At 34.9% G+C, this 12,310-nt stretch overlaps 3 protein-coding genes across 4 annotated transcripts; 1 reads left to right on the plus strand and 2 right to left on the minus strand.

The window, feature by feature from the left end:
* Positions 1–796: 796 nt before the first annotated feature.
* LOC112516764 (protein TIFY 11d-like) lies at positions 797–2,009 on the minus strand. 2 transcript variants are annotated; one of them, XM_025123985.1, is made up of 4 exons: positions 1,860–2,009; positions 1,440–1,598; positions 1,290–1,347; positions 797–1,213 (listed from the first exon to the last, which is right to left on the minus strand). In XM_025123985.1, the coding sequence occupies exons 1-4, from the start codon at positions 1,987–1,989 to the stop codon at positions 1,141–1,143; spliced, it is 420 nt and encodes a 139-aa protein (XP_024979753.1). In that variant the 5' UTR covers positions 1,990–2,009; the 3' UTR covers positions 797–1,140. The 2 variants fall into 2 exon arrangements, with proteins under 2 accessions (XP_024979753.1, XP_024979752.1); XM_025123984.1 differs by having other exon boundaries at positions 1,440–1,739; positions 1,860–1,997.
* A 1,348-nt stretch (positions 2,010–3,357) lies between these two features.
* On the minus strand, positions 3,358–7,319 carry LOC112516908 (probable polygalacturonase). Its single transcript, XM_025124158.1, has 5 exons — positions 6,754–7,319; positions 5,110–5,230; positions 4,378–4,626; positions 4,139–4,292; positions 3,358–4,062 (listed from the first exon to the last, which is right to left on the minus strand). The coding sequence occupies exons 1-5, from the start codon at positions 7,147–7,149 to the stop codon at positions 3,537–3,539; spliced, it is 1,446 nt and encodes a 481-aa protein (XP_024979926.1). The 5' UTR covers positions 7,150–7,319; the 3' UTR covers positions 3,358–3,536.
* A 1,042-nt stretch (positions 7,320–8,361) lies between these two features.
* Positions 8,362–12,289, plus strand: LOC112516112 (pollen receptor-like kinase 3). Its single transcript, XM_025123116.1, has 4 exons — positions 8,362–8,398; positions 10,089–10,927; positions 10,997–11,564; positions 11,718–12,289. Exons 1-4 carry the CDS (start codon positions 8,362–8,364, stop codon positions 12,287–12,289), a joined length of 2,016 nt encoding a protein of 671 aa, XP_024978884.1.
* The last annotated feature ends 21 nt before the right edge of the window (positions 12,290–12,310 follow it).

The following is a 12,310-nucleotide window of genomic DNA, read 5'->3' on the forward strand; positions in this document are numbered from 1 at the left end:
ATATATTTTATTCAAAAATAAAAATATCATCGCTTTCTCAAAATCACATAAAGTCATATTATAACATCGACTGAGGTAAAGAATAAAATGAAATATTAAAATCACGATATATCTCGTTGTATTGTGCGAGTACGCTTCTAGTGATTTATAATATAGAATATATATTTTTTATATATAATTTAATTTAAGTTTAATAATAAAACAATTTATTTTTGGTTTAATATTATAAATTTTATAAAGATAATAATTAAGTATTTTGTTATAATTTAATGATTATACTAATTATATTTTAGATGTTTTATATTTAAAATGAGATGTTTAGCTTGTATTTGATTGTATTTATCTGTAGTTCGTTACACGAATTCAGATATAGGATGAAGTCGGATAGGGATGAAATCGTTTAATTAGGGATGAATGAGTTTTAAGAGTTTTAACCAAATGCTTTATAATATAGTATAGATATAATATAGATAGCGGTGAAAAAAAACAAAGAGGGAAAGATTCTAATTAGAAAGGTATTCAATTAAAAGTTATGAATAATAAAAGTAAATAAAAAAATAGAAAGGCACCAAATGAATTAATAATAGAATTTAGGAAAAAGAAAAAGGCAAAGACAAGATGTATGATGCCTACTATTTCCACGTTTTCATCATGCTCTTTTGGATGGATCCATAAATATAATATTACATACAAAATCATATCATCTTACTGTATCGCTTTTTAAAACCAATTAGTATTTTAAAAACAGTATTCAATTTTAAATCCCACAAAATATGATTCATACAAACAAAGCAATGATATAAAATATGTAATATTATAACAAGTCTGCTAAATGTATACATCTGATGTGATGAGTAAACAGAAAGCAACAAATCAACTTGCCTCAAACATAGTTTATAATACATAATACATAATACAATACATTAAGATTAAGATTAAGATTAATATGATGGATAAAACACAATGAAAATTAATTTCATTGACTTAAATCATAACAGAAGGATACGATAGGATGTAAAAACAGTTAGAAAGACATCTTGTCGTGTATAACCCTCCTACTCCCAAGACATGATGGATGAGATACAAGCCTTGGTAAAAACCATGAGAAATGACAATACTTGTAGTAGTAGTTAACGATGATCAGGAAGATTCCCTTGTCGATGATGCCTTGTCACTGTGGTAGTGGTAGTGGTAGGGTGCTCTTGCCGTGATCCTGAATTCAAGTCACCCATAATCAAGATTCATCTTTAACACAAAAAACAGTTGCTTTTTTCCTTAAAATTTGTTACCTCTCTTTTCTCTTCTCCAAGAATCGAGCAAGGGAAGCTTTCCTTGCAATAGGAAGACCTACACAAACCAATCGCTTACTAAACTACTAGTAGATGTAGATGTAGATGTAGATGTAGCTGTAGCTGTAGGTGGTTTTGAGAAAAGGTTACCTGGTATCCTAACGCCTTGCTTCTCCATCCTTGTTATGTGTGTTGATGCAACCAGATCCGAAGGTTCTGTTTTGGGAATCCAATCCTTTCCTTTCTCACTCCCACCCAACATCATAAATATTTCCATGGCCTTGTCATCATCAACCACCATCACCTGCCCTGCAAAAAAGATGGTCATTTGGGTTGATTCAGGCTCAACCTTGTTTGGGACTAGTTGGGGGAAACCATTAGCAATAGCAACATCTGGGTGAGTAGATTTGATGGTCACCGGGAACAAATTCATGGTGGATGATGCCATACCTACAGTAAACCGGCTATTCATTCATACATCACATCCAGTCCAATCCAATCCAATCCAACCCAACTACAAATATATACAAATCTATACAAATTTGAAGTTGGAATTAACAAGATACATACCAAGAGGGAGATGTGTGTTCTCTTGCTCCTTCTTCTTCTTCTTCAAGTATTGAGTGAAAAGGTTGAAGGTATGTGAGAAATTGGAGTTGGGAAGAGGATTGGAATCCACAATCTCAGAGGAAGTAGACATTGAAAAACTATGAATACAAATAATTCAAACAAGTTATATAGAAAGAAAAAGGAATTAAATATTTGCATTTCAAGAAAAAAGGCATGAATTAGAGCACGAGGAAAACATGTGAATGACTTATGACGCGTCTTCCGGGCCCCACCTGCCCCCTATACCCCTACACCCCACTCAATTATCATCACATATCCTACACTATACTATACGCCAAGGGACCCCATAAAAATTTATATTTTCTTTTAATCTCACACTATAGTTTAAAATAATTAATTATATGTTTTATGTTTATTTAAACAGATCTGTAATGGTTTTTTATGAAAGAAAATTTCCAAAATCTTGGTTTATTTAAAAAGCTTAAATTTAAAATAAAAATCATTACAAAATACAACTACCATCCCTTTAATAATAATAAAGAAAAGATTCTATGGAATACTTTTTCATCTCCGTAAATAATTAATTTGTATGGAAACAAAATTAAAATTAAAATTAATGTTTAAGACTGAGTTATGTAACTCATTAAATTAGTTACATTGTAGGGATGGGGAGTTTTGAGCAATAAAAAAGACATATGAGAGGAAGTTGTACTCAACTAGATAGGATAGGATAGGATAGGATTAATTGACCAAGAGAAAAAAGAAAATAAATATGAAAACTTGTTAGGATTATAAATCAACCAAGCATTTATATTAAATGTGTAGGTTTAGTTTTTGGACACGTGAATAAAAGCTTAAAATGAATTTGGTCCAACCCACTGACACTAACACTGACGTCCACATGATTAATAAATATCAAACCTACCAACCCAAAACACTACTCTATCACCTTGGTCCTTGCATTCTTTTTCTTACCATTTTAAATTCTTGTTATAATCATGTTTCTAAATCTTATTTAAATGTTTATAACAATTTTCAAATAATATTTATACGTATCATCATTGGTAGATTAGATAATCTTTAAGTATATAAAATATAATATAATATAAATTAAATTAAAGAAAATATATATAGAAATGAAGAAAATGGTTATGAGTTTTGTGTCTCCCCCAAGCCTTTGTCGTAAACGGCTCCAATGGTTATCGGCTAAAAATTATGAGTAATAAAACTTTCACCATCACCATCTAAAAGCAAAGTTAGCCGTTAACAAAAACTGGGTAAAAAGCAATCTAAAAATAAAAGTCAATTTGACTTTTGCTAGCAAAAGTAAAGCATGATTTCTTCTTGTAAATTTTTCCATATCTCTAGACAAGTAATCATCACCATACAATTAACAGTTAACGATTAAAGATCCAAACCAAAAACCCTAACATTTCGCAATAAATAATAATAGATAATTAATGCATAAAAAACGAAACTATGCTCATATTTTGTCACATCAAAACAATAAAATTGACTCACTACCATCAGTTTTTGGAATCAGATTCATAGACTCCACTCAACATTGTATCATGGTATTAATAATCACTACTTTTTATAATTATTTTGGTTTCTGCACTCTAAGACCATTACAACAAATCTTCTTCAATGTAAATAAATAAATAAATAAAACATATTCTAAATATCATAATCTATGTCTGAAGCATTTGCTGAACCATATTTCTTGACAAGTAGTCCTTGTTCATCATAAAGATCAAGATTTACACATGGTGCTGGAAATATGCTCCCTATTACTCCTCCCTCAACATAACTACACTGAAAAATATGCTTCTTTTTGTCTCTCATCCCTACAGACATATCCCTGAAACTCACATTTCTAACAGGAATCTCCAAACTCCCTTGCATACGAACTGCCACCCGCACTCCCTCTCCATGGATCGACTCATATCTTATGTCCCTTATCACAGGAAAAGCCTCTCGATTGAAACCCATATCCGGGTGTTCGTTATAATCCGTTTTTATGATAATCCCAACTCTCACATTCTCAAATGTCACATTCCGATATTTGATGTCTTTCACATATGCTCCCCTACCTGCAGCTGTCTTGATTCGAACACCACGTCTCGAATCCCACACTAAAATATTCTCAATCGTCACATTTGATACACCCCCTGACATCTCACTGCCTATCGATATTCCAGAACTGCCCAAGTTTAAACACATCCATATTCAAATTCTATAACATATATAACAAAACCACAAGGAGATCTTTATCTCACCTAACCATAGACCGAACTATGAGGTTCCGAATGACAATATTTTTTGATGGCCTCCCATAAGCAATTCCATACTGATCCCACCCGCTTTTTATTGCAATGGCATCATCCCCTACGCTTATGTAGCTGTCCTCTATTACCATATCCTCACAAGAATCTGTCCAAACCATTACAAGGATGATAAAATAAGCAAAAAAGGAACACCAAAAAACTGCAGATATATATAACAATGATAAACTTACCAGGATCTATACCATCTGTGTTTGGAGCCTCAAAAATGGGAGCCAAGATTGTCATATGTCTGATTGTTACATTCTTACAGTCATAAGGATGGAGTGTCCAAAAAGGTGAATCACGCAAAGTGATGTTAGATATCAGAATATCACTTGACCACATGATCTGCAAAAGTGGGCCTCTCGTGTGGTTAAGAAGCTTTTGACGATACTTTTTCCACCATGCTTGACCCTGCCCATTAATGGTACCATTATGTCCTGTTGTCAGGATTAACGTATATATCATCAGCTCAAGTATGCATCCATGGACACTTTTCTGGTCACTTCATACTAATCATACACGTCAGTATGAGGTTCCCCTCCCAGTCCTCGCATACAATATTAAAAAATATACCGACAAATCTGATTCCTCATTTTTCATGGCTATTTATCCTTGAATAAATGGTATATCTTACCGTTCAACCTCAGGGAGTACGTAAAAGAAAGTGTTTGATGCCCAAAATCACCAGGCAACTAACAAATCAGTTTAACAAAAAAAGTTGGTGTAGAAAGCAATCCATCTTTTGATGCATAGCACCCTCTCGCCCTCCCCACCCACAACTATTTCTAAAATCTCTTGAATGATTACAGATGCAACAAATCTAAAGGTAATTTGCTGAAGGGAATAGAAATTACTAAAGGTTACTAGTAGGTCAGCATCAAAAGAATCTATGAAGTCTTGACTGCAGAAAAGGTTCTTACCTGTGATCACAATATCTTTGAGATTCTGACCATGGATTAAACTTCCATACCGGGGTCCAGGATGCTCTCTGCCATAACCATAAGATGGCAAAGGAGGCATTAGAGGCCAATACTTTTCATCCTGTCAAATGAAGATACGTAAACACAAGCATTATAAAAAGTCATGAGACCTTACCGAAGATGTCAATATCAAGCTTTAGATGACATAATCATGTACCAATGCATGTATTCCTGATTATTCAATGCAAATCTAGTCAGGATGTTCTTTTGTGGACTGGGTCTCTAGTTCATCTACAACCTTCCTAGTAATTTCTTCCTTTACATAAGTGATTGCAATAAGCTTGAAACATAAAATATGGCAACTATTCACCTGATTAGACTATAGAAATTTATTTCTTCTTTGATCCATAAGAAGTCGCAAATCGAATTTAACATTTTTGTTCATGTTTACTTTCATTTGTTTATGTTCATTCTCATGTTTAAACAAGTACAAGGATAAAAATTTCAAATTATAAGTGGACTTCAATAGTGGATTGCAGGGAGTAGTTTGAAGGAAGCAACAACAAATAATGTGAGATATACACTCCCTCTGTTCCAAAAATATTAAACTCCTTTTGTTTGTTTGTTTTTGGAGCACATGTATGATGTATATGTGTAGAAATACAACATTCCGTAAGATAATTTGATGACTTACATTCATAAGCGTTGGATAAGTGAAACCTACAACATGAAAATTTAATGTGCATTTTGAAAATTCTGCTTAGATGAAGTTATAAAATTTAATCATCCAAATTTGACCTTGCATACAAAAGGGAAAGCCTTTACCAGTACTCTATTACCAATGTCTCATTCCGTCTTCTAGAGATCTAATCATCCATCAAAAATACTATTACGCACATTATGTGCATGGCAAACTTCGAGAACATACAAGTAAACCCCCCTCCCGATCCCCAAATGGTTGAGGCACATCTACTTTTAACCAACAAACAAGCTAACTGTTAAATAAATCCATTACAATTGTTACCAAGTGACAAATATGTCAAAAAAACGATTTCACATTAGGAATGCCCACAAAAAAAACCTTAAAAGTCCATGTAGACAGCAGAATTGAGAGCTCAAAACTATAAGAACTAACATGTGCCAAGAGAAAAGTTGTCCAAATCTTCAAGAAATTCTTCATGCATTCCATTTTCTTACGACAGAAAAGGGAATTGCATAGATACACTAATACACCATCATATTCATCCGAAACAAGAGAGAACCAAACAAATATTGTAGCCCCTATAAAACTTTGAATATCCAATCAAGTTGTCACTGAAAATTGCTGAAGGAAGAAGATACTTTAAGAAACAGTTGAAATTTAACTCCGATGGAGCTCTAATTTGCAAAGGGCTCTCACAGCATTCTGATGCCTTAACTAATGAAAAATGGAACTCTAATTAATGGAAGCTTAATAACAGGCTATTATAACGATCAAATTTTAGACCGATTAAAGTGATCAAGATTTACTAGTAATCTATCGTACTAACATTGAGATTGAGTTATCTATATGTGGTCAACCAAGAATGTATGGTAAATAAATAAAATTCGAAAGAAGTTTGCTTGGTTCAGATTGAAAAAAGAAAGCAGTGTAACAACACTCACATCAATGCCAATTATGACAGCATCTTCAGCAAGAAACAATGTCATATGACTTGTTAGATTAAACGGCGCCGTCAACCATTTCCCGGCAGGTATATTGAGCTGACCACCGCCTCTCTTCCCTAGCTTAGAGATAGTAAAAACAGCATTTTCGAAAGCCTTGGTGTTGATAGTGACGCCATCTCCGACAGCCCCAAAATCCGTAAGATTAAAGGCGAAGGGTCGGAGGTGGGGCAAGGGTCGAGAAGGGAGGGGACGGCGGAAGATGAAGAAGCCATCGACGATGTTGCGTTGCCATAGGAAAAGGGATGTGAATCCGAAGACCCAAAGGAGTGTGAAAAGGGTCTTGTAAGAAGAGAAGAGGGTATGAATCCAACGGCGGTGGTGGAAGCGCCACATAGAAGGCGATGAATTTAGGGTATCCACCACGATTGGATGAAAATTAGATGAAAGTGAAGGGATGATGATGAGTGTAAATGAGGTTGCAGAAACACGTAGTAACCAAATGTGGTAGCAGTTGAATTGGATTTGGTGAAGGAATCAAGGAAGGAAGGAAGGAAGGAAGATGAGATTCATTCAGATGAGAGAGGATTAAAATTTGGTTTTAGAATTTATTCTCAAGAACCCTGTCTAAAACTTACCAGAATTCTAAACAAACAGTAAATTACTAAAGTATCAGCTTAGTTAAATGTTATTACATTAGTTAAAACCCCTTCGCCTTTAACCATTTATTTATTTACAAGGTTTACTAAAATAGAAATAGTACTAGGTTCGATGATTATAATTTTATTTTTGTGGACTCGAGTAAGAAATATAATTTTTTTTGCAGATCCGGATAAGAAATGTAAATTTTTTGCAGATTTGAGTGAAAAATATAATTTTTTTTGCAAACAGGGGTAGAAAGTATAATTTTTTTTTGGTCTTTTAGTTGGTTCCACAATTGCGAACATTGATTTTGCGGATCTATGGCTATTTTGGTAAACTTGGAGAGAAAATGACTAGTAGATGAAACTATCCTTGAAAAATAGCTATTTCAATAACTTTTCTTTTAAATAATAATATATAGTAATGATAAAACAAAACTATCGCATTAAACGAAAACCATCATCATATTGAATTGATAATCTTGTCGATAAATTTAGCGGAATGAAGATTGAGGTTTATTCGGATCAGAAAATTAATCCAATATGTGGGCTTCGGTTTGGTGAGCTTTTGGGGGTTTGGTCAGAGATGGTTGAAGGTGGTGGTAAACAGGGATGTGTGGTGGGAGTTCAAAAAATATGATTTAAGAGTAGAATTTTTAAATATTCTTATAGAGCATGACCAGAATCCATTTTCGTGTTTGGTGATGAACGCGAATGTATCAACAAATTGTTTTACTTGCAATTTTAGTTTCAGAAATTTCAAGGAACATAATTAAAGGATTGGGCTGGTTGAGTAAATTCCTGTCAAGACATCCAACAAATTATCTTAATGAATATTTTTTCAAGTGTTTCATTGTTATGATTTATCCAATCATTGAACCCGTTGTGATCTAATGTGTGTTTGATAGTTTGTTTTTACAATTCAAAGAATCCACAGCTTGAGGTTGAGGTTGAGGTTGAGGTTGACATGTTATTTAGGTTTCTATACCTTTTTAATTTCTACTCGATATCTATAAAATTGAGAGTTCTTTTAATTTGAAATTGTTTTATAAAATTAAATTAATAATGATTCTGAGTGGATTTTGTAAATTATAATATTCTAGTAAAAAATAAATTAGAACTACAATATTTTGATAAGAAGAAATAAATGATTGTTGGATCACTATTAAATCTTGTTCAATCCTCATCATCATCATCAATAAGTGAATAATGTTGGGTGTTTTTTCTCGATAGAACATATATGCATGCTACTTACCATAACGATTATTCTTACCTTCCACTTTAACGGTCATTGTTTTCTTTCAACTAAGTCTATCATGTCGGTGATTGTCTTTGAAATGTCTTCACCATCAATCATCTTCCATTTGCAATCCCGACCTTCAGAGGTTTCGATAGGCATTATCTCATTCATGTAACAATATAAAAATGATGTGATATTTTGTCATGTAATACAAGAAATGACTGAAAACTCCGGTCCAACCTCACATCAACATCAAAATGCTATATACTTGGGTGTATTTTTTTTAGTTAATTAGTTTAAAAACTTATTTTTTTCACTAGCTTGTTACAAATTATTATTTTTATTAACAAGTTTAATGGATTATTTAACCTGTCATTATATAATGTTTCTTTTTTGCTTAATTATGAAGACTTGGATGAATTTTAGCAACCAAAAGCTAGCTTTATGTAATCAACCACAATATTATTTCTTGATCCTACCCTTTAATACACACTCACCTACGTTAGGTGTTCTCTTCTCCCTCACAACTGATTTCCTCAATCATCATTGCTAGCTGATTCGCTCCTCCTTTGTTGTTGTGGTCTTCTGTTTCTTTCCTACTACATTGTATATATATATATATATATATATATATATATCCAATCCTTACCTCTGACTACTCTTGATCCTGCTATTTTGTTGCTTCACCAACTCTTGTGTCCTCATATTAATTGCTTCTTGCATCTTACCACTACATTTCTTCACACAACCAACTTCAAAGCCCTAATTTGAACCCATGTTGATGCGTGAATAAAGAAAAGAAACGAACATAATAAGTACCTCAAGACCGAGCCGGTAGTGTGATGATTATATATATATATATATATATATATTGAACATTAACTTAATTGTAGTACGCTCAAGTGAAATAAAATGTATTACAATTCGGTTGATATTTAAATATGAGATATATTTTAGTTAGAAATTTAAAACCCATTTAAATGAATGTACCATATACATGTAGTTAAATCTAAAGTTGGTCGGTTGGTGGTGGTCTTTAATTTGTAAGACATGCATGGTTACTATTAATCCATCAACTTTAAAAATGAAATCATATATAGCATGTTTGAGGAGATTAAAAGAAGGAGATCGTCATAAAGTTTGACAACTTCAATGAAATGATAACCACCACCTGGAATCTGATTGACTATACATTCGGAGTTGTCGAGTTTCCAGTTTCTACCCACCAACCGTTGTTTAATTTTCTCTAACACCACCACCATGCCATCCCATCCCATCATCACGCCATCCAAATTCACCATCCACCACCACTCTTTTTTCCAACCATTCAAACATCAAACCCTTTTTCTTTCCAGACAGCGGCCCGTTTCTTCTCGGAGCCATCTCCCTCCCGGCTTCACCAAACATGGCCGCTGTTTGTGGCCACCACCTTTCCTTCTTCCTTCTCCTGTCCCTTTTCCCACTTTCATGTCTCTCTCAACAATCACCCTCTAATGCCCTCCTCCAACTCAAGAAATCTTTTTCCAAATCAGATTCTTTAACCAATTGGAAAGACGACGGTTCCAACCCTTGTGACCCTAATAATGTCTGGATTGGTATCATTTGTGCAAATGGTATGGTTAGCAGCATCAATCTTTCTGGCATGGGTCTTGAAGGACAACCTGATATTGGTGCCTTGGAGGTTATTGATGGTCTTAAAGCCATCAGCCTAGAAAACAATTCTTTCCTTGGCCCCATGCCTCAAATAAATCGTCTTCGTTATTTAAAAGCTTTCTATGCTGGTACTAATCAATTTTCCGGCGTCATACCTTCTGATTTTTTCCAAACATTGGGATCTTTGAAGAAACTCTGGCTGCAACATAACAAATTTTCCGGCCAGATTCCGATATCCGTTGGTGAATTACCAAATCTTAAGGAACTCCATTTAGAGTACAATGAATTTTCCGGACCCATTCCAGCATTTTCGGACCCGGACATCATAACCAATCTTGATTTGTCCAATAATAAACTAGAAGGTGAAATACCTAAGAGTTTGAACCAGTTTGATGCCAAAGTGTTTGAAAACAACGCTGATCTTTGTGGCCCACAACTCGAGAAAGAATGCAAGGCAGAAGATTCAACGCAACCAGATGTAGAGCCGTCAGCAGGACCAAAATCATCGACAAAATGGATCATAATGATCGTTGTTGTGGCCTTGTTAATCTTGATCATTTTGGCTAAAGCAAATCGAATAGAAGAAGATCATGTGAGACCTTCAGGTAAGGAACCACGTGTTGATGAAGCTATTGTTAATATCCCAACCGTCCCCAAGAGAACCACAAGCACTAGTAGAAAATCGTATGAAAACTTCAACAATAACAACACCCCCACCACCGTCACACCCGCTGCCCCCACCACCGTCACCCCCGCTGCCCCCGCCACCAACAATAGTAGCAACAACAACAACAACAATAACAATAACAACAACAACAACAATAACAACAACAACAACAACAATAAAGATAACACTAATAACAACACTATGGTTAGCAGTGTGAATGTTAAGGAAAAGAAAGAAGCACCATCCCGTCCATCTCAAAGGGGTGTGACCCTACCAGCAGGGGGGTCAATGGGAGACCTAGTGATGGTGAATGAAGAGAGGGGAGTTTTTGGGTTACACGACTTGATGAAGGCTGCAGCCGAGGTACTTGGAAATGGAGGGTTAGGGTCTGCATATAAGGCAATGCTTGGGAATGGAGTGTCTGTTGTGGTGAAAAGGGTGAAAGAGATGAACCAAATGACCAAGGACGTGTTTGATGCAGAGGTGAGGAAGCTAGCAAAATTGAAGCACCAAAACATATTGACACCATTGGCATATCATTACAGGAAAGAAGAGAAGCTTTTGGTGTCAGAATATGTCCCAAGAGGCAGTTTGCTCTATGTTTTACATGGTACGATCCATATCCATAATATATTATTTCTTACTTTTTTTAATATATATATATATATATATGTGTGTGTGTTGGGGGGGTATATATATATATATATATATATATGAAAGTTGTAGTGATTAATACGTAAATGAATGCATGCATGCCATGCAGGTGATCGTGGGAATTCCCATGCAGAATTAAATTGGAGTAATCGATTAAAGATCATAAAAGGAGTTGCTCGAGGAATGGGTTTCCTTCATTCAGAATTTGCATCATATGATTTGCCTCATGGGAATCTAAAGTCGAGCAATGTGCTTATTGGGAATGACTACGAGCCACTTCTGAGTGATTACGCTTTCTATCCATTGGTTAACCAAACCCCAACAGCACAATGCATGTTTGCATTCAAATCACCGGAGGCAATGCTAAACCAGAAAATATCTGCAAAAAGCGACGTGTATTGCATGGGTATCATCATCCTTGAAATCATGACAGGGAAATACCCATCCCAATATTTCAATAACCAAAAGGGTGGGACAGACGTGGTGCAATGGGTTCGATCAGCGCTTGCTGAAAAGAGGGAAAAAGAGCTGATTGATCCAGAAATAGCATCGGGGGCAAGAGAGTCAGTTGGGGAGATGGAGAAGCTTCTCCATATCGGAGCAGCCTGTACGGAAAGTGATGTTGAGCAAAGAATGGAGCTGAATGAAGCAATAAGAAAGATAGAAGAGATAAGTGTCTGAGGGGAGGGGGGGGGGGCATAT

Source organism: Cynara cardunculus (genome assembly GCF_001531365.2).
Source record: "Cynara cardunculus var. scolymus isolate 2C chromosome LG 8, CcrdV1, whole genome shotgun sequence".
Classification (NCBI taxonomy): domain Eukaryota; kingdom Viridiplantae; phylum Streptophyta; class Magnoliopsida; order Asterales; family Asteraceae; genus Cynara; species Cynara cardunculus.